Source organism: Nyctereutes procyonoides, unplaced genomic scaffold (genome assembly GCF_905146905.1).
Source record: "Nyctereutes procyonoides isolate TBG_1078 unplaced genomic scaffold, NYPRO_anot_genome, whole genome shotgun sequence".
Taxonomy (NCBI): Eukaryota; Metazoa; Chordata; class Mammalia; order Carnivora; family Canidae; genus Nyctereutes; species Nyctereutes procyonoides.
The window spans coordinates 1,453,325-1,474,146 of NW_026575025.1; the positions used below are offsets into that span (position 1 = coordinate 1,453,325).

The 20,822-nt window shown below is 44.8% G+C and overlaps 1 protein-coding gene across 50 annotated transcripts in view; it reads right to left on the reverse strand.

Annotated features, from left to right (window-relative positions):
- The window catches only part of MADD (MAP kinase activating death domain), a 42,406-nt gene that overhangs the window by 20,273 nt on the left and 1,311 nt on the right, over positions 1–20,822 (reverse strand). For 4 of the 50 annotated variants that reach the window (XR_008662464.1, XM_055309971.1, XM_055309795.1 and 1 more), the window contains exons 2-23: positions 18,484–18,629; positions 17,274–17,870; positions 16,239–16,542; positions 15,576–15,707; positions 14,425–14,538; positions 13,690–13,770; positions 12,010–12,188; positions 11,495–11,730; positions 11,129–11,285; positions 10,150–10,253; positions 9,874–10,064; positions 9,359–9,483; positions 8,842–8,981; positions 7,617–7,718; positions 6,051–6,110; positions 5,587–5,689; positions 5,024–5,210; positions 4,777–4,927; positions 4,261–4,467; positions 1,619–1,719; positions 1,015–1,086; positions 505–663 (exon numbers count right to left, since the gene is read on the reverse strand). Coding sequence is in view for 43 of the 50 variants with exons in the window: in XM_055309971.1 (XP_055165946.1) it covers positions 505–663; positions 1,015–1,086; positions 1,619–1,719; positions 4,261–4,467; positions 4,777–4,927; positions 5,024–5,210; positions 5,587–5,689; positions 6,051–6,110; positions 7,617–7,718; positions 8,842–8,981; positions 9,359–9,483; positions 9,874–10,064; positions 10,150–10,253; positions 11,129–11,285; positions 11,495–11,730; positions 12,010–12,188; positions 13,690–13,770; positions 14,425–14,538; positions 15,576–15,707; positions 16,239–16,542; positions 17,274–17,870; positions 18,484–18,545 (3,564 nt within the window). In the remaining 7 variants the exon portion in view is untranslated. Of the gene's footprint in view, positions 1–504; positions 664–1,002; positions 1,087–1,618; positions 1,720–2,696; positions 2,751–4,260; positions 4,468–4,776; positions 4,928–5,023; positions 5,211–5,586; positions 5,690–6,050; positions 6,111–7,616; positions 7,719–8,841; positions 8,982–9,229; positions 9,484–9,873; positions 10,065–10,149; positions 10,254–11,128; positions 11,286–11,494; positions 11,731–12,009; positions 12,189–13,689; positions 13,771–14,424; positions 14,539–15,575; positions 15,708–16,238; positions 16,543–17,273; positions 17,871–18,483; positions 18,630–20,822 lie in introns of all 50 variants that reach the window. The other 46 variants (XR_008662463.1, XM_055309954.1, XM_055310066.1 and 43 more) reach the window with 23 other exon arrangements.

The following is a 20,822-nucleotide window of genomic DNA, read 5'->3' on the forward strand; positions in this document are numbered from 1 at the left end:
CGGTGCATGGAGCCTGCTTCTCCCTCTGCCTATGTCTCTGCCTCTTTCTCTCTCTCTCTCTCTCTCTCTGTGTGACTATCATAAAATAAATAAAAATTAAAAAAAAATTTAAATGCTAAATAAAGCAGTGACTGGAATAAAACCAAACTATTCCATAGCAAGAGGCAGACTGATAGAAAATGAGAGCTGTCATTGCCACAAAGGCATCTATCACTTTGTCTACTGTAAATATGGGTATAATTGCTACATAGGATTTGAAGTCCTTATCTGACTGGGTGGGGAGCCCAATGCATCACTGATTCAGGAGAGGGTCCTAAAAGCCCCAGATCATGGAGTCAAATAACTCCGAAAAAAGCCATAGGAAACCTTTTCTTTGAAGCCAAATATATGAGGATAATCCATTCCTTCGTCTTTCCTTCTAATTGCCCCTAACTTTTCATTCTCTTCTAACGCAATCCCCTCCCATGAAAGAAATGATCTCCTTTGTTAGTAAACAAAACTTACAAAGATGGTGCTGGTAGCAGAATTGGTCTCAATTTCACTATCAGACAAAGTGCCCCGAGAGCTTGCCAAGTGGGCGCTGCCTTCACCACCTGGTCCATCACCTGCATTGCTGCTCAGGTCACTATCTGCTCCAAGGGTCTCTCCAGAACTATTACTCACCTGGAAAGGAAAGAAAGGTAGTAAGGAATATTCCCCAGTGAAGGAGTCCCAGAAATGCCCAGCTGTTAGAGGTCTCTACCGCCATTAAAAAAAAAAAAAAGCAAAAGCACTGAACTTCAAAGGTGTGTCAGCCTCTGGAAGTACCTTCTTTACAAGATGAGAAGCCCTGGGTGAAATCTCAGGGTCTGATCCCACGCACACAGACCTATAATAGGTGAGCATCTCCACCGTGAGAACCAAGCTGACATAAGACTAAGAGCCTCCAAGGGAGAAAGCAGCCCTTTTCCAAAGGGGAATTCACACCCCACCCACCAAGATGCCAGTGTGGTGTTCCCCTACCACGGTGCTAACTTCAGAGTCCTGACTTGAGCTTCGGATCATAACAGCTGGACTCACACCAATGACAGAGTCTGTATCAGTCCTCTGAAACGATAAGGGGACTCAAACACATTAGAGGAGGTACTGTATTTTCTTCCTTCTCCTCAACCCCAACCTACTATTATTACCCCTAAGTAGGACATGAAAAATATATTTTTTTCCTGAATATAAGATATACATGACTTGCATAACAAAAAAATAATAAACATTAAAGAAATACATGCTCGCTATAGAAAATACATGGAAGAATAAGGAAACAAAAATAAACGATAAACCTGCCACTGACGTTAATCACTGCTAAGGTTTTAGTATATATTTCCTTTCAGTTTTTTCTATGTACGTTTTAAAAATAAAACAGGAAGTATATACTGCATGTAGCTTTATAAAACATTTTTCCATGTCACCAAATTTTTGTCTTCAATAGATACTAATACCGTATCATATGGATATCACACTTATTTCATCATTCTCCTATTACCGGGCATGCATGTTGTTTTGAGGTTGTCTTTTTTTTTAACTTAAATATTCTGAGATAGCAAATTTAGTGCTCACAATTCTCAACAGGGTTGTCACAAACCTGGGAACCAGATGTCAGGCTCACACCACTGTCTGCGCTGATCTGGGACTTTTTCTCCTCTGTCTCACCAAGGTCAAAGACGGGTTTGATTACTTCAGGCCCTGGGTAGGGGAAAACCTCTGTCACTCAGCACACAAAGGCCAGGGGCAGGCTGGTGAAGGGAGTGGGACAGCACACAGCCTGGTCCCAGACCAGCTCAGTGTGACCCAGTCACCTTTCCAGGGACTGCCTTCATATCAGGCCCCACTGGAAGAAGTCCCCAGATGCCTTAAGAACCAAGTAGGACAAATTAAACCTGTTCTTAAGGGGTTCTGAAGCCATCTTCACAACCTGAGAAAATTCTGAGCAAATCATTCTAAAACAGAAAGTTCCACAAACAAATGTCTAAACCACATTCCACTACACTCAGAGTTGGAGCTTCACTGGTGTGTGAAACCCATTAAGAGTCCCCAGGTCACTCAGTGCTTCCCCAACAAATGTATCTAAAGGGGCTAGAAAAGGACAGGTCCAACGAGATACAGAGACACCAGCTGTTTCCGTGGACAGTGACTACCCCAACTCTACAACTTTCTATATTTGAAATAAAAACTGCCCTCACTTTTCCCCACCCACCCACCATGTTATGGCAGAAGGACAGAATGACAGAAAGCAAGAAAGCGTGCCTAGGCAAGCCACCAGAGAGAGCCAGGAAGCTACAGACTCAACACGGGGGGACAGCAACCATCTCTGCCAACTGCTCCCACAGGCCTTCCAATGGGTGAGGGAGAGATCAGCCAATGAGGGGCACTGAAATAGGCAAACATTCTCCCCACCAACTCTGGAGCAATAGAGAACCAAGTTCTAAGGGACTTTACTCGTAGACACCCTGATTACAGCCTGATTGCTAGGACGAGAAGGGGAAAGAAGCAGCCTACAAGCCATATACCTGTGAATCACATACCACCTACCTGCTTTCATTCCAAATACCCCCCAAGAACAAATTTGGGGTGGGGCTGACAAAGGGAGCCTGCCCCAACTGGGCCTGGGGAGTTGGCAGGTATGGGAGACTTGGGAACAGGAAGGGGCATTTGTTCCTTACTCTGTTTTTCCAAAGCTTTTTGCTTTTTCACTTCCTGGTGCTTGTTCCACAATTCTACCCCAGATGCAATGTAAGCAGGAGAGAAAGACAGACAGAGTCAGAGGCTGGTCACAGAATGGAAACCCACCCACCCAAGCTGATTCAGTCTCAGGCATAAGATTACAAATCAAGAGCTAAAAAGGGATCTTCATTTTGGGAGGTTAAACAAATCAAGAGATCTAATGCATTCCCCCCACACACACACTCATGAACTGAAGACTCTTAATTCCTAACCTGAACCTTAAAGTGGTGGTGAAAACCCTGTAGAACATCAGATAGAACTGCCACTCACGCAGGCAGTTAGCATCCCTCCTTGTTGCTACTTAAAATCCAATTCACCCTCAGAATCAGTGTCTGCCCTGCCAAGTGACCCATTCTTAGCTAATCATCTGGAAAAATGCTTACGGTAAAGGTGACACAGAACATGAAATGATCAAGAATAGCATCTTCACTGGGGTAAAGAAGAAAGAACATTAATGGTGGCATTCTTTTCCTGGAAGAACTTGTGTCTACATAATCCAACTCCTCATTTCCCAGATAAGCAGACAGAGAGACCCTGAGAGAGAAAGTGCTTTGCCCAAAGTCTCATTCCTAGCTGGAGGCAGAACAGGATAAAAACTCCAGACCTTCAGATTTGCAGGCGGGTACTTATGCTAGACCATCACGTCAAGCAGGAGGAAGGCAGAGTTGACTGCCTCTAGGACACTACTGTGCTGGCTAGAGAAGGGTAGCTCCCCAGTGAAGGAAACTGGTTCCTCACCACCATTAATGGGAGCATAAGACAACTGCCAGGGGTGTGGCGAAGAAGCAACAGTTAGAAGCATACTGCCCAGGGAAACGGAACCAGAAAAGACACAACCTAGATGACTCAAGGTCAAATACAGAGTGAGTCAAAAGGAGGTGACACCCAGAGGGTTCACTAAGGCACTGCCTTAGTGGGAATGGAGAAACACTAAATGTCAACAAGCTCTTAATCAAGTCCACTAAGGAAACTTTTAAAGAGAAGTTGATTCAGAAACCTATACCTTGAGGTCTAGAGCCCAGGGAAATGCACTGCTGGACATACCCTAGAGAAGCAAATTTGAGGATAGTGTAATGGTTGGATGGGAGTAAACTGGCCCAGACAATCATAATTTTATAGGCCAAAGACGCATCCCTAAATTTTCCTATAGCTTCCAGGAGCTCACGTGGCTTTCCACTGTGTGAAGAAATCTAGATGTCAGTAAAAAGAGGGACCAGGAATATAGCTCAGACTCCCTGCACTAAACCTCACTGGGCCTTCTAAGCAAAACTTCTATTCTTTCTCTAAGATATAGGTGAGGGTGGGGGAGCCTGTAAAGGAAGCATAAGGGATAAAGAAGTATAAAGAAATACCATCAGAAATGGATGCAGACCTACCTCCCTCTCTAGAAAGCAAAGCATGGGGAAAAGAAAGGCAGGATTCTGGATGAATTGAAAGAAGGAGGGAGAGGTATTTACGAAGCCAGAACCCTCCCTCCACCACACCAAACATAGTGATACATACCAACAGATGCTACAAAATTCTCTTCCTTTAAACTTCTGGTGTCTAGTTCTTTGGGACCCTTTCCTGCAGCACTTGGCGCCCGAGGGCCCAGCTGGGGAACTCTCAGCTGTGCCATAGCTTTTGGGTCCCCCCGCCCAGCCAGGCCAGGATCCTTGCCAACTGGTGTATTTACACTCTCTGTTGGACTTCTCTTCCGCTTGTCTGGTTCTAGGAAAAGATTGAATATAGGAAGGGGTCAAAATAGACAGTGAGAATCAAGTTATTGGGAATGAGGTGGGAGAAGCAAGGATACAGGAAGATACAGAATGAAGAAGTACAAGAAAAGTAAAGCAGGTATCTTATTTTTCATGACAGAAAAATACCCAGTGTGTATAAACATGCATTAAAAAAATAAAATCCCGAAGCCTGATGGGAAGTAGCTTGGCCCTGGAAAACCTGTAGAAGAACAAGTTCACTTTCTTCAGAGATCAGTGGGAGAGTTGTGGACAGCGCTTGCCCAGCTGCTGTAATCCCTACCTTTACTATAGTAGTGGGTCTGGGCAATCTCCAGAAGCCCAAAGATGCTGGCCATGCCACCCAGACCCGCGTGGGCATAGGACTGCTCCAGGCTGAGTACCGTGCACTTGAGCAGGTCTAACATCCCCTTGTACACCTTTCTGCTGATCTCCTGAAACAATAACCCAGGGGCCAGAGTTGGCAAACCTGCCTTTGGTGTCCAGGTCCCTCTTCCAGTTGATTCCAGCTCCCCACCCTGGACACTGACCACATCGGGGATGACGTCCTGCCAGGCATCATCCTCTGACTGCACAGTTCGGTTCAGCTTGCTCAGGACAAAGACTCGCAGCTGCTCACTCTCCAGCAGCCGACGCACCTTTTTCATGTTGAGCCAGCCAACACCCTGGCCATCCAGCACGCTGTGTACCACTTCCTTCAGGAACTGTTGGTTCTCACTATGGGGTCCACACACCACTTCTGTGGTAATCAGTTTCCTTGCAGAGCACCCACCCCTTTCATCAGACTAGATGTTTGCCTCCAGGGGCAACACGGAGCCAAGTCTCCAAACATCCAAGTCCCCTGCCTCCCAGCCCCACACCCCCTGCCAAGGGCCTGGTTTGCCTGCGTACCCAGCACAGCAGCCTCATTCTCCTTGCCGGTGTGGGCTACTACTGTCCCACAGAGAGTCAGTCAGAATGGGCAGTGCTCACAAGGAATGATTTCATCTACCCAAATGGGAGGTGCTCTCCTACTCCTGAGAAACCCTGAAGTGTGGTACAGCAATCGCTACCTCTATCATAGAACTTTTGAAATAGTTCAGTCATTTATTACCTAGAATTGCTGGATCGACCCTGAGGTGATGGAGGCTCTCTTTTCACTGTTGGGCTGTGTTTAATAACAGATGACTTCTGGTCCACTAAGGCCCTCCTGTTTCCTACAGCCAGGGAGGTAGGAATGAGAGACATCACTACTGTGGTCCAGTAGCCTGTGTCAGCACCGCCGTGGGGAGCCACATTCCACACCCATTCCCCAGAAGGGCTGGGTGAGGGTGGCCCCAGGGCATCACACACAAGTAGAAACCAGCCATGGCAATGTGGAGGAAGTGGGGATGGAGACTCAGGCCACTCCACATGCACCAGCAGCACGCCCCATGGGCAAGCACGGGCGTCACGGGGGATGGGGCAAGGCAGGTCACTCATGTGATACCGCTTGCTCCATGAGGAGGATGGCCCTCAGGCAGGCACGGAAGATGCTAGGAAAAGAAAGATCATGCACAGCTCACGGGCAAGACCCACCTTCACCACTCCCGGGGCCGGCTTCAGTAACAATCTCCATTAGAGTATTTAGCCCAAATACTGGGACACAAAATACACAATTAGTAGGTGCACCATGATACCACAACCCTTATTCCCCTCAATGGAGCTGTAAGTCAAACAATCTGAGGATTTTCCCAAAGCTTAGTGCACATAACCTTAGTTCTCAGGCACCTCAGAGCTGGAAGCCAAGAGATCAGGAAACCACCAAGGCTCTAGGAAAGACCATCCTTAAGACTACAGTCTCTAAAAGCCAGGGGCAGGGTAAATGACACGAGGGATCTTCAGGTACTCAACAGGCACATGCGTGAAAGAGGGACCGCTGGATTTCATGAAACATCTAGCATAGGAGGGCCTGCTGGTATGCAGGGAGAGGAGACCCATCTTGCAGATGCTGTCATGGGAAGTAGGTGGGGGTGTGAGGATGGGAGGCGGATGGGAGTGAGAAGGGCAACAAATGAAGTGAAGCATCAGCATGCGATGGATGCATTTCAACTGCTTTCCTCCCCAAGTGCATCAAGTGAAGCCAGTGACGCTACCACTTTTCCACCCTTAAGCTACTGAGTCATGTGTGGGTTTGTGCCACAGCGCTGGTTAACCCCTTGCACCACTAGATGTTCTGTCCCTTTGCCCATCTACTTGATATTCCCAGCCCACCAGAGAACACTCCTTAGATTCCCGGAGCTTTTAATCACTGGGAAGAGGAGTTAGTTAAAATATATACAGAGCTGCTTGTCATTATGCTTTCTGCTATAATTAATTATCTCAGCACAATATCTAGAGAAAATAAATGAAAGTCACAGAGTAAATTCAGAAGAGCCCTTCAGACTCTCAGAGATCACAAATGAAAATCAAATAAGGGGGACGCCTGCGTGGCTCAGTGGTTGAGTGCCTTTGGCTCAGGGCATGATCCTGGAGTCCCAGGATCGAGTCCCACATGGGGTTCCCTACATGGAGCCTGCTTCTCTCTCTGCCTGTGTTTCTGCCTCTTTCTCTCTGTCTCTCATGAATAAATAAATAAAATCTTTAAGAAAATTAAATAAGAAAATTAAATAAGGTCTTAACTGCTCTTAGAAGCCAACCAATACCACCTGGTGCACCCACGGGGCACAAGTTGACATGAAGCCAAAGTAAGAGGCTTCCTGGCTCTATAAACACTGCCAGGCTCTCACAACCATCCCAGCAGGCTAGCTCCTTGGGATGAGGTTCAAACTCTGCTCGTTCAGTAGGAACCTGGCAGAGGACTGGTGGCAGCTGATGATCCCTGTTAATTATGTACATCTAACAAAGCTCCCCTCGGAAGCAACAGTAATCTCACAGTTGCTGTTATCCTAAATGACATAACAGGGCCTTTTCTTCAGCTATGAAGATTGTTTCCATCTGAAAACCAGTCAGAGCCCACAGTGTGCAATGAAAGCCATGAGAAGCGGTATGAGGGGCAACAGCCAAATCAAATGAGTCGTCATACACAGGGCTCCTGACAAGCACCTAGAGGCCTGAAATATCTCCCAGAGAATCCTGGTTTGACAGAAGGAGGACTGTAGTTACCTTTCAGACTGGGGAAGGGGGTCGTCTTCTCTCGGGCACCTTTGGTGGGCAGTGTGAGGTTTGAAAGACTGAAGCTTGTACTGTGGTTTCGATACAGGCTGCCTGTCAAGGGAAGGGCGTGAGAGTGATGGGTTAGGAGCATAAGGAATCAAAGCTGATGACTGCACCATTATCTCCATCTTCCTCCTTGTCAAATATAATCTCAGTACTTCTGGACTACCTTTCTAAATTATAGACTTAGAAAAGACTAAGTCTATAATTTATGGCAAACAAAGGAGCAAAGTGCCAGGACTGCTCAAAACCCAGTAACAACTTTCTCTCCACCTTCCATGGTAACAGCCAAGTCTCTCTTCAATGCTAACTCCACATGAAAGCTGACAGTTAATGCACTTTTGATCAGAAGCTGGTGCTGTCCCTACCTAGTTTCTGAAAAAACTCACAATCATAATTATCCCTGATGTTGGCTCTCTCTGATCCCTGGTTTGTCCCCAATCTTTAATTTATACCACCCCTCATTTCTGGAAATATTCTCTAGGCACAAAAGTCAACCTCATATAGATTTTAAAGCAAGTTCATGAAAAAGTCCTTCACCAGGCAAAGAAGGTATTATTAGATACAGACCCAAATCAAACTTGACCAGAATATTTCTACAAAATATATGATGTTTAGGGGCAGCCTGGGTGGCTCAGCGGTTTGGCACCTGTCTTCAGTCCAGGGCATGATCCTGGAGACCTGAGATCGAGTCCCACATCAGGCTCCCTGCATGGAGCCTGCTTCTCCCTCTGCCTGTGTCTCTGCCTCTCTCTCTTGGAGTCTCTCATGAATAAATAAATAAAATTTAAAAAATATATATATGATGTTTAGTACAATGACTACTTCTAAAAAGAAAGAAAGAAAGAAAGAAAGAGAAGAGAAAGAAAGAAAGAAAGAAAGAAAGAAAGAAAGAAAGAAAGAAAGAAAGAAAAAAATACAATGACTACCTTTTAGTTGACCAGCTATCTTACCTGAGATAGACTGAAACCTCTGGGGATAAAGACTACTTTGTCCCTGTCCTTTACTAAACTCCCATGAAAATTCCTTATTCACTATCACCCAAACAAACTGAATTGGGACTTGATAATAATGCCAATCCATCTCTACCTTTAAAGTTCTAAGAAGCATCCACCATGGCCAGGGCCTACTATAGAGAAAATGTGACAAAGGCATGAGAGCTGAAGGCACTTACTGGCAAAAGACATGATGCCCCCGAAGCCCTCGGTGCTGGTGTTGGAGACGGTGGAGGTGGGAGAGCTCGCTCGAGAGTCTGACTCTGCGTCTGAGTCGCTTGCCAGCTTCAAGCTGTTGGGCCGCAGCATCTTTTGAGCCCTTGAATGCACAGTGGCACCTATGAGCCCCAGGCAGGTGTACCTAGTCTTGGGAATGTGGGCCTTATGCTACACTGCTGCCACTGCTCCCTTCCCGCAACTTCTATATGCCTAGATCAAAACACCACCTTGAGATGGCAGGCAACCAGAGCATCCAGACTTCTCCAAATTTCTGATTAACCCTCACCCGGGGTCCACTGTAGTGAGGTCCTTCAGTCACCCATCTAGAAGGAATCCCCAAGCTCTCACCGATTGCCATTGACATGTTGGCTGAATCGGGGAGTGTAACTTTCCCCCTGCTCATCATCCTCCTCCTCAGGGGGAAAGCCATATTGGGGCTCGAAGTATGGATTGTCATAGGTTCGCCGGCGCACTGACCCCTCTCCAATTTCTGTCTGACGCCTGTCCACGTTCAATTTGCCAATGCTGGGAGGCACTGTGGGGGGGGGCTTGGAGACACCTACTGCTGCCTTATCGTCCACCTCCGTTGAGTTGGCAGGTTCCTAAAAGCCACATTAAATAAAACCTGGTTACCCAGTGCCCAGCGACACCTTCCTATTTCTCAGTTTAGCAGGACCACGCCAGGCCTATTAGGTTCCCATCTCCTATCCTAAGGGAACATGTGAGAAAAGAACTCTGTGACACCTCTGTTCTCTGTCTCTATAAACTATGCAAGAGAGATCTTAGCTAAGTCCTGAAAAAGCCTAATGAGTTCCTTCTGGAGTCAAACTGTGTCTCCCAGGCTCTAAGCTAGGAGATCTACAGAAAGGAAGACAGGAAGATTGTGAAGAAAGAGGCAAATTAACAGCTTCAGCCTCATCTCTCTAATAGAGGTATGGCCCACATCCCAACTATCAGGTCTCACTTATGTACCATTCTAAGTCCTCACGTACAGAATTAGCTCCATGGATGACAGTGCTGGGGCTACTGCTGGCAGTGGTGCTGGAGCTGGAGCGCAGTGGCGGGTTTTCCTGAGAGTTCTCACTGTCTGGGCCAGGTTCCTCTGATTCCTTCTGGTTTTGCAGCTCATCAATCTCCACCTCACTGGCATCCCCCAGGGCTGCGTGTGTCAATGGATCCACATCTGCCAACATTCAAGGTACAGACCGCACTGTCCCAGAGCCCCAAACCCTGCCCATTGCCAGCCAATCTCCCCCAAGGACACTTACTGGGAGTATCACCATTGATGTCACATTTCATCATTTCACTGACAAAGTCACCAAGGGAGGAGTAGGAAGAGCTTGAGTCATCATAATCCATACTATCACTGCCACTGCAGAGTGAAGAGCATAAAGATAAAAACAAAAATAAAAACATAATGGAAAGGAGGAGCAGGGAAAAGAATCAGCTATCAGCATTAGGAAAAAATACAAAAGGAAGGGCTCTAATACACATTCATACAGAGGAATATTAGTCAGCCATAAAAAGGAATGAAATTTTGCCATCTGCAACATGGATGGAGCCAGAGTATAATACTAAGCAAAATAAGTAAAGACAAATACCATACAATCTCACCCATATGCAGAATTTAAAAAATGAAACAACAAAAGGAAAAAAAAAAGATACAAACCAAGAAACCAAGAAAGAAACTCTTAACAATATAGAACAAACTGATGATGACCAGCGAGGAGGTGGGGGGAGGGTTGTGTGTGAAACAGGTGAGGGGATTAAAGAGTACAGTTAGCACAGTAAGCACTAATGTGTAGAATTGCTGAATCACTGTATTGTACACTTGAAACTAATATAACGCTGTATGTTAACTTCACTGGAATTAAAATTAGAAGCTTAAAAAAAAAGCCGTCTGCATGGCTCGGTTAAGCACCCAACTCTTGATTTCAGCTCAGGTTATGATTTCAGGATCGTGGGATCAAGTCCTACATCTGTTTGTCTACCTCTCCCTCTGCCTCTCCCTGTGCTTGTGGACATGCTCTCTCTCTCAAATAAATAAATATATCTAAAAAAAATAGACGTGAAATGTTAATTCAAGGCCAGGGAACAAGATAAAATAAGAAAGTTAACACAAAACAATCAAGCAAAATATAACCAAGGCTTCAAAGACTAACATCTAAGTCCTATGAGACTTTGCCATCATGCTCAATAAGGGACAGTGAGAGCCTCTTTACCTTAAAAAGTGGTTCTACTGCTCACCTGTCATCAGTAGGGTCAGAGTCAGAGTCACGTTCTGGTGGCACACACAGTGCCTCTGCCAGCTGGGAATTGCTATCATAGACTCGATAATGGATAGGCTGCAGCTGATGAGCATACCACTTTGGCTTGTCACCAATCAGGGCTGGATCAAACATGTCTACCCAAAGAGAAAAAAAGAATGGAGTTACCGACAAGGAGAAAAAAAAAAAAAAAACAAGCAAAACATAAAAGAAAGACAGGAAAAAGTCTAGAGCAAAATAGGAATGGAAGGAGCAGGTCGCAGATGAGAAAAGGAAACAGCAAAGGGAAGAGCCATCAGGGGACAAGGGCAGAAGGTGGGGCAGAGCAGAGGGCAGATGGACTCACTGTTGTGAATTCGCTGGAAGGCATAGTTGGTGGGGTTAAGGATCCATTCTCCAAAGTACTCCACAGCCTGTGTCCTGGCCAGTTTCTCAGCAAAAGGAGTCTGCCGGGGACGTGAGGCTAGAAAGGAGCCAGCTTGAAAAGCTACTACAGGCCGAGGGAAGAGACGCAGGGTACGTGTGTGCATCTGAAAGCCCTGCAGCACGTTGGGGGAGTTGAAGAAACGGACCATAGCCACTCTGGGGAAGAAGGGGATGGTGAGATAATCCGAGTCCCACACCCTGCACTGTAAGGATTGCTATGATCACCTCCCCGAGCCATCACTTCACAGGCTTCCAACATCTAAGGGAGAGGGATCTTAAACAATCATCAATCTCTTTCTTTACTCAAGGTCTAAAAGGCCTGAGAGTATGAGGAACTAGTTCTTCTCTTTGCTTTTACTAAGCTGGCAAACATAACTACCAACAGAGCAGAACCCAGTTTAAGAGCTCATGATTATCTAGTCAACTTGGTCATACCTGGTTGCAACATCCACAGAATCTACATCATTGCCATAGATGAGTGGGTTGAATTCAGTGGAAGGTGTGGACTGCAAGTCGTTAGAAGGCCTACCCAAGAGAAGGGGGATCTCTTGGCCTTCATGGAATTTCTCCAGATTGAGGATGGGCTGGGTGTTGAGACTCATGCTGGCAAGGGCCTGTGGAAAAACAAGAAATCCCCTATGGAACACAGATTCCTGGGCAGCTAGCCAATCTCATCTCCTAGGAAAGAGTGTTTGAAATAAGAATCTAAATACTTTAACCTTTAGAAGATAATCTGAATTATGTAGCCTTCAGTTTAAGCCAACCTGGCTCAAGGCAACTTGATCAAATCTGGAGCCCAGGGCAATAGTTTTCAAATTTATGTTAGCCATGAAATGTTGTTCTTCAGTTAAAATCTATACAAAAAATATAAACAACTGAAACACGTAAAAGTAAAGTTTCTCTGAAGGACATAAAGAACCCAGAACTCCACAGGCTCCGTGTTCCCAGCCTAAATTAGCCACTAAGAGGCTCCATGGGGCAATTTGAAAACCACTTGTCTAGATCAGTAGTGCTTCTTAAATATTAATGAGCCCAGGAGTCACCTGGGAATGTTATTAAAATGCAGATTCTGGTTTAATATATCTGAAGTGATTTTGCACTTTTAACAACTGCAGGCAATAATACTGCTGGTCCATGGACCACACTTTAAGTAGCAGGGGTAAGAATACAGGATTAATGAGTCCAAGGATCTTTACTCCTATAAACATTTAAAGTACAATTCTACATATCAACCTTTCCATCTCATTAATCATACTAAAGCAATCATCAAGAATGAAAACACAGCAAAGGAAGGCAGAGAACTTCCTCAACTTGCAATCCTCAGCAGTCTCTGCAGTAACAAGACACCTTATTACATCAGCAGGGATGAAGCAAGTGAGAGGGAGAGGGATGCTACAGAATGACCCATTTAAACCCAAACAGGTAACTAGAGGTACTGCTGAGCAACCAAGACAATACAGAGATTCCTGAAGACCCTTCAAGTGAGAACAAGGATTCCTAAAAAGAAAAACGGAGGCATCTACTGGGAGTCCCAAATAACATACACAAAAGGGCAAATGAATGGAGTCTTGTCATATTTTACCTTCAGGTACTGTGTTCAGCATGCAGAAGAGGAAGAAAATCGATCAATGAAAAATGTATTTAAAGGATTACTCAAAGAGAGGAATTTTTAAAGAAAGCATTCTACAGGGACCTAAAGATCAATTCAAGAGGGAAATCTAAAAGGAACCAGATTGTCCAAATGACTAGCTCCTCCTGATAAGACTGAGAGAACGCTATACAGCCATAAAGAATGGTAGACATGAGGGGTGCCTGTGTGGCTCAGTCAGTTGAGTGTCCGACTCTTGGTTTCAGCTCAGGTCATGATCTCAGGGTGGTGGAATCAAGCCCCATGTTGGACTCCACATTCTCCGTCTTCCTCTCCCTGGCACATACTCTCTCTCAAAATAAATCAATCTTTAAAAAAAAAATCTAAAAGCCCTTTTTGAAATTCATCCTGACACCCAGAAATGGGACACACTTCTTAGCTAAGAAATTCTATTCCCCTTGGAATCTGAAAGGATCGCTGTCCTAGAGTGGCTACTGCTCCCTTCCCTTTCTTCATTCTTCACCCACCTGCTTCAAATGCTTTTTCAGCTCCAATGATTCCGGTTCTGGCAGGATTGGTAGCACTTCTGCATTGGTGGGGGCAATCACCTGTACCAGGAAAAAGATAAAAGGCATGATCTTAGACTTAATTGTTCTGGAATTCTTCTTACATAAGGGTAAGTAACAGAAATAGGAAGTTACATACCGAATATTTCACGTATATGTGAAAATATATTTTACTTATACACATATATATAATATATATATATACACATACGTATAAGATATGCACACATACATATAGAAAAAAATATACCTCAATGTTGCTGGTGACTATCTCTACATAATAGGACTGTGTTTTTTCTTACAGTTTTACAGTGAACACACATAATGGTTCCTGGCAAAGTCTGAATGTATTCACATCACAGACTACTAATATACATTTTAAATCTGCACTGAAAGCCACTTACCAGAAATCATACCCCAGGAAAACCATTAGGTGATCTACACCCTAGGTGTAGTGGTCCTACAACACATGCTGCTCCAGATATAGCTTCATCCTGGCAAAACTAAATCCTCTGAGTCCTAACCAAGGGTCTCATAAGCCAATAATATAAAAGCTAAGCATGTAAAAAAATGATTTCAAGGAGTCACACAAGAGAGATCACCCAACTGAGGACCTTCCTGGAAATAATTTAGGAAAACACACATACACACACACAATCCTGTCCTAGACTCTAATACCTCAGTCAAGAACCTCACCCTATTGCTGTCCAGATCCACCAGCCATACATCATCAGGCATTTTGAAGTCCAGTTTGTAGAGGAAGAAGCTGGCAGGGACCCCGATGATGTACGGAGTTGGAGCTAACAGCAGCTGTGGAAAGAAAAAAGAGAGTAAGAAACAAAAACTAAACCTATTTTGATCACTTAACGAATCATGATTTTTTTTAGATAAGGAAATGTAGGTCTACAATCTCTATTCCAAAACTCTTGAGGGTAGGTGTGTTTCAGTATTCACAATTTTCTAAATTTTAGAAAGGTAACAATGTATATTCTGTATATTATGTAATACCTGCAACAGTGTAGCCAGTAGCCTATTATTATTAACATTTACTTTTAAAAAAAATATTTTTCGGGATCCCTGGGTGGCGCAGCAGTTTGGCGCCTGCCTTTGACCCAGGGCGTGATCCTGGAGACCCGGGATCGAGTCCCACGTTGGGCACCCGGTGCATGGAGCCTGCTTCTCCCTCTGCCTGTGTCTCTGCCTCTCTCTCTCTCTCTGTGTGTGTGTGTGACTATCATAAATAAATAAATAAAAATTAAAAAAAATTTTTTTTCATTTATTGATTAGAGAGGCGGGGGGATCCCTGGGTGGCTCAGCAGTTTAGCGCCTGCCTTTGGCCCAGGGTATAATCCTGGAGTCCCGGGATTGAGTCCCACGTCAGGCTCCCTGCATGGAGCCTGCTTCTCCCTTTGCCTGTGTCTCTGCTTCTCTCTCTCTCTGTGTCTCTTATGAATAAATAAAATCTTAAAGAGAGAGAGAGAGAGAGAGAGAGAAGCAGCAGCGGGGAGGGTCAGAGGAAGAGGGAGAAGCAGATTCTTCGCTGAGCAGGGAGCCTGATGCAGGGCTCAATCCCAGGACTCTGGGATCATGATCTGAGCTGATGGCAGATGCTTAACCAACTGAGCCACCCAGGTGCCCCAACATTTCCTTCGGTAAGTAAAAACCATAACAGCATAGGTTTTGCCATTAAATCAGTACATGAGGTCATGTTCTGCCGACAGGTAAGTTAAAATAAGGGATTGAAGATGAGTACTGATTTACAACTTCTTGGTATTGTATGTTCTTCCTCAGAGCTGGACAGAGTTGGAAGATAGAGGTGACAAAGCCAGAAAACGCCTGAAACTCACCTGTTCTGCTGATGCCATGCAGGTGGGCAGCAGTGGGATTACAGGAAACATATACTCCAGTGGGTAGATCATTGCCACAAACGCCATCACAGACATGGAGAGGGCATTGTAGTCTCGGGACTGTAGCACCACCTGCCACAAGCCATAGAAGGATCATTCAGCAGTATAAATAAGGTTTATGAGAAAATAGTTTCCAATGCTATAATTTCTTTCTTTCTTTCTTTCTTCTTTCTTTCTTCTTTCTTTCTTCCTTCTTCTTCTTTCTTTCTTCTTTCTTTCTTTCTTTTCTTTTCTTTCTTTTCTTTCTTTTCTTTTTCCAATGCTATAATTTCATTTCCATTTCACCATGCCTAGGGCTCCACGAGCACAGTTTCCACAATTATCTCTGCCCCATGCCTTACCTTCCTGGTCCTTGGTCCCCCAATTCCAGGACCACTCATTGGAATAGAACTACTGATATTTCCAAAGCATTAAGTCAGTCTGGTTAAGGATAATTCGACTGAGTGGACAACCCTCTGAATACATTCCATTGATTGTACCGTAATTCAACCCACACCAACGAAGTACCTGGTGTATACCTGGCATCATGTTACCTCCTAGAGACAAACATATGAAAAAGACATAGTCCCTGTCCTTAAAGGTCTAGAGAGCTGGCTCTCTCACCTTGTGCTCTAACAGAATGCAGGTTAGCACCTGGAGACAGGCATCCACACCCAGAAGTTCCAAGGGAAGGTGCAGTGGGAAATCCACTAGGGTGAATCGAGAAGGGTCTGGAAGAGCAAAGGTCAGAGCTTGTTGGAGCTCCTGGGGTAGGACCTCAATGTCCACTCGCTTCTGCCCAGAGACAGGCACTGGGGAGCGCAGCAATCGATAGATCCAGGCCTCGATCTCTCGAAGGTCATGAAGAAGGGCACTTGACTTCTCCTCCACTAGCAATGATCCAGTAAAGATGCGCCACATAGTGTCCCTGAGGAGCACACAGCAGGAAACAGACACGTAAGCACCAGGAGCTGACACCCCGCTGCAACACAGTGTAACCTTACAGTAAAAATGATGACAACTGGAAATGCCCACTCTCTGGGCTCGGCTAGGATCAGAGGGTATGTACATGAGTGAGAACCACTGTTAAAACGTATACATAGCAGTACTTAGTCCTGCCTGCATGAGACATCGAGCTCCAAACAGTCCTGTGTTAGGAAGTCTAACTCCCCAGTCTTTCCCTTAGGAAGCACTAATATACTGTGTTTAAATAGGTATATGGGGCAGCCCAGGCGGCTCAGCGGTTTAGCACCTGCCTTTGGCCCAGGGCAGATCCTAGAGTCCCGGGATCAAGTCCCACATCGGGCTCCCTGCATGGAGCCTACTTCTCCCTCTGCCTCTGTCTCTCTCCCTCTCTCTCTGTGTCTCTCATGAATAAATAAATAAAATCTTTAAAAAATAAATAAATAAATAAATAAATAAATAAATAAATAAATAAATAATAGATATATGAAGGACCTTGGGTTATTTTTTAATGATTGATTTTTTTTTTAAAACAAAAGTTTATTCTTAAACATACATCAAGATCTAAGACAACACTTCATTCTAGCTAGATGAAGGACCTCGGTCTTTAGAAGAAATTTCCTGCCCTTCACAGACCAATTAATACCTCATCATTCACTGCTTCCCTCTCTTCTAAGTGTCAGTGGCAAACCATACCTTTGTATACCTCGAGGGATGCCTAGTTTCTTGCCCAGCAGCCGCTCACTGCAGCAGTCCACCAGACGTTTGAGGGTGTACAGACATTCTCGGAAGGTGGAGAAGAAGGGATAGTGGCTGAGCACGCACAAGGATGTCAGAGTACTATTGCGGGAGCGGCTCCCCGTCTTGGCCCGGGGTTTCCCCCGAGGAGACTGAGTCACATTAGGGGCAGAGTCAGCACTGGGAGGCTGCAGGGACAAGCCACTCTCTGACCTCTCAGTGCCAATCTCTTCTGGGGCACAAGTAGCACGGGGTCCTTCCTTCCCACGGGACCCTGCCCCCCCATCCCCCTTGTCCTTAGGCATACGCTTCTGGAAGGAGCGGTAGAAGTTAACACAGATGCCATAACGAGTGACTCCAGTGTCCTTGTCAGTGAGGGTGAAGACAAAAGAAGTATCATCCCGCAGGCTCATGCGCCGCTGCCGCACACTCAGACAGCCCTCTGGTTGGCAGAAGAACACTACGTCTGGGGGCAGGGGAAACTCAGCGTGGTCCTCCAGTGGGTAGCGCCGTAATAATTCAGGAGTCTGGGCCACACTATCACTGCTTGGGTGCCTGAAGAACATAAAGAGAAATTCAGCAGCCTGAAGGGATAGGATGCTGTTCCAAATTTTAACCACAGTCCAGAAACAGAGCTTAAAATACTATTTTGAATAAAGTAACCTAACTGCAGGACCTTGGAAAATATGGGTGCTGCCTGCCACATTTAGCTGGTAGGCTAAATGAGGTCTGTGCTGTCGTGAAGATACCTATCTTGAAATGCAAGGAAAATTACAACAATGGAATTATTACTAACACCTTAAGCTGATTAGCACTTTTAAAGGTATATCAGCTAATGAATTACCAACAGAGCATATGCAGGTAGAGAAAGAGCACAGCATACTTTTCTTTTTTAAAAAATAAGGAAACTGAGGTATACAGAGTACATTTGCCCAAGAACACAAAGATGCTATATAAGACCAATTTCATTCTGTCTCTGTTCCTCTGGACCAATACTCTCAATCCACCTGACTGCTGTTTTCACTACTAGCACCAATGTTCCCATCAAGGAAAAATAACAGGGGACAAATGAGTTATGCAAAACAATGTGGGTATCGGGAAGAGAAATAATCACACATGTTGTGGTCATCCCAAATGATAAGATAAAAATCAGTCTCTTCTTGGTTACCTGGCCCCTACGATCACGAGATAGTCAAGTAACCGAGGACAGAACTTCTTCTTTTGCACCATGGCTCCAATTCATCAGTTCATCTCAGAGAAACTTCAAGGCACCACACAAGGAGTCACTGTTCCCAGGAGGAATTCTGATGTTATCTGAAAATTCAAGTCCAATAGGAAAAAAAGTACTGATAAAATCCACCGCTGTGCCTAAGGGATGCATCCCTCTCAGCTTCATTCCAGCCAGGGTCATAGGTAAGAAGGTCTCTTCCATTTTAGTACTACAGATGGGAGAACATGACACTTTTCCTAGCCTAGCACTTGGTCTAAGCTTATGAACTTACAGAGTCAAATGTCAAGAATTAGAACAAATAATGGCTCACCTCCCCATCCCTACAAAGCAGCCCACTTCCAGCCTCACTCCTGGTGCTTTGTTTCTGAATAACAGACCCAGTTAGTCTAATCTGGACTCGGTCATTATGATAACAAAAACGAAGTCACTTTTAGGACAGCTCCAGAGTGGATCAGGATCAAACCAGACTCTAATCAGCACTAATCTGTACTCCTACCTCTACATGAAAACCTAATTACTTTCTGTTCCAACATTCTGCATTCAGCTTCATGTGAAACTACCATAAAAACTGTATGCTCTGTGCATTCAGATGATAACAACAGCAGGCTACTCTACCCTGCGCACTCTCAGATGAAGAATATCTATGCCCCAATTGCTTCTTCTAAACCATTTTTCTTCCCTCTTCAAGCAAGAAAGGGGCCCACTGGCTATCGCTACTAGCTCTGCCCTTGGTGCTGAATCATAGTCTTTCTCCTCTATTCTAGTCCTACGGTTGGAATCAGTAATACAGTACACAGAAATGAGACTTGATCCTTGTACGTCATGTACAAATTAAGAATTAGATGCATAAATAACTGAATTTCTGCAAGGGCAGGGAGAGGCACTGAGAGGAATTTCTGAACCACAGTCCAAAACTTAGGAAAAGCTTACATGGTCTTAATTATAATTTATGACCTGTTGGGTCTCCATACACTTCTCTAAATAAAATGTTTCACTCCACTACAAGGCTATCTTCAGTGCATAAGGATTCTACCCCTGTGCTCCACACACGGCCACACTAAGACCTCCTTCGCTATACTACCACGAATATTACCATAACCGTACATACACAAACACACACACGCCACTCCCTTCTCGGCTGCTGCGTGTACTCCCATACCCAGACATACACAATCCCTGTATGCTTAAGGTCCTACTTGATTTAGATAATGAGAAGTTCTATCTTTTTTCTTCCCTACTTAATAATAAATAGACTGCTCTGCAATACTCTCAAATCCTCAAAATACTGCTCCCCTCCCTTCTCTTGCTCCCAATAGAGGACCTGCAGGTAATAGGATTCAGTATTGTCTCCATAGCGACTCTGGCTCCCAGAACTATTTATAGCATAGGCACAGCCCCTCCCCTGCTTGGTGACTGCACAGTGCTAGCAGCTGCTACTCCAGAGTCGGCCAGGGCCCGTAACAATTCATTCTCCTTGAATCTAGAGACACCTCTTCCACTGACAGCGCCTGCTAACTATGAGTCTATCTTCTCCCCAAACTATTTTTAGTTTGTACTTTGTCCTAGTTCTGGATTTTGAGAGAGATAATATCTTCTTTCCATGCAACCAAAACCAAGTTTCTATGCATGCCATATACTCATTTCTAGGTATCACCACCATCCAAAAAGTCCTTTGGTTCTCTGCAGTGCCATGGAGTCATGAGCAAACTGCAGAAGGTGGGCACTGTTATAAAGTTGATCTCTGCTCCCCCCAAGCAGAGTAAGAAGGGGAGGGAAATAGAGAAATGAAATGGGACATGGGTAAAAAGCATAATTCTTCCTATAATTATATGGAAAATGCTTAGGGTTAGACCCAATGTATCTTAAAGTAAAACTGAATTTACAAGGCCACAGCTCAAGGGTGAGCCTTGAAATCTATGTTTACACTGAAAACCAAGAGCCCTTTCCGGCCAAAATCTAAAGATCACAGCTAAAGCATTTTCTACTAACATATTAGGGCATCAAGCCTCTAGCCTTGGTGGGAAAGCAGCCCTGCCACTGAGAATCATTTGATAAAACTCAAGTCATTATCATGCTCTACCATGTTCATCTCCCTCTAGAATCACAAGGCCCCTGAGATCTTGTGACTATTTCAGCACTAATGATAGAAAAGAATTTTAGCCACACTTCATCTCTCATCAACAGTCACTGCCTCTGGTTATTCAGATTGCAGAGATAACCAAGGCTTTTCTCCCCATTCTCTCCCTTTTTCATAAAGACTCTTGATATCACCTATA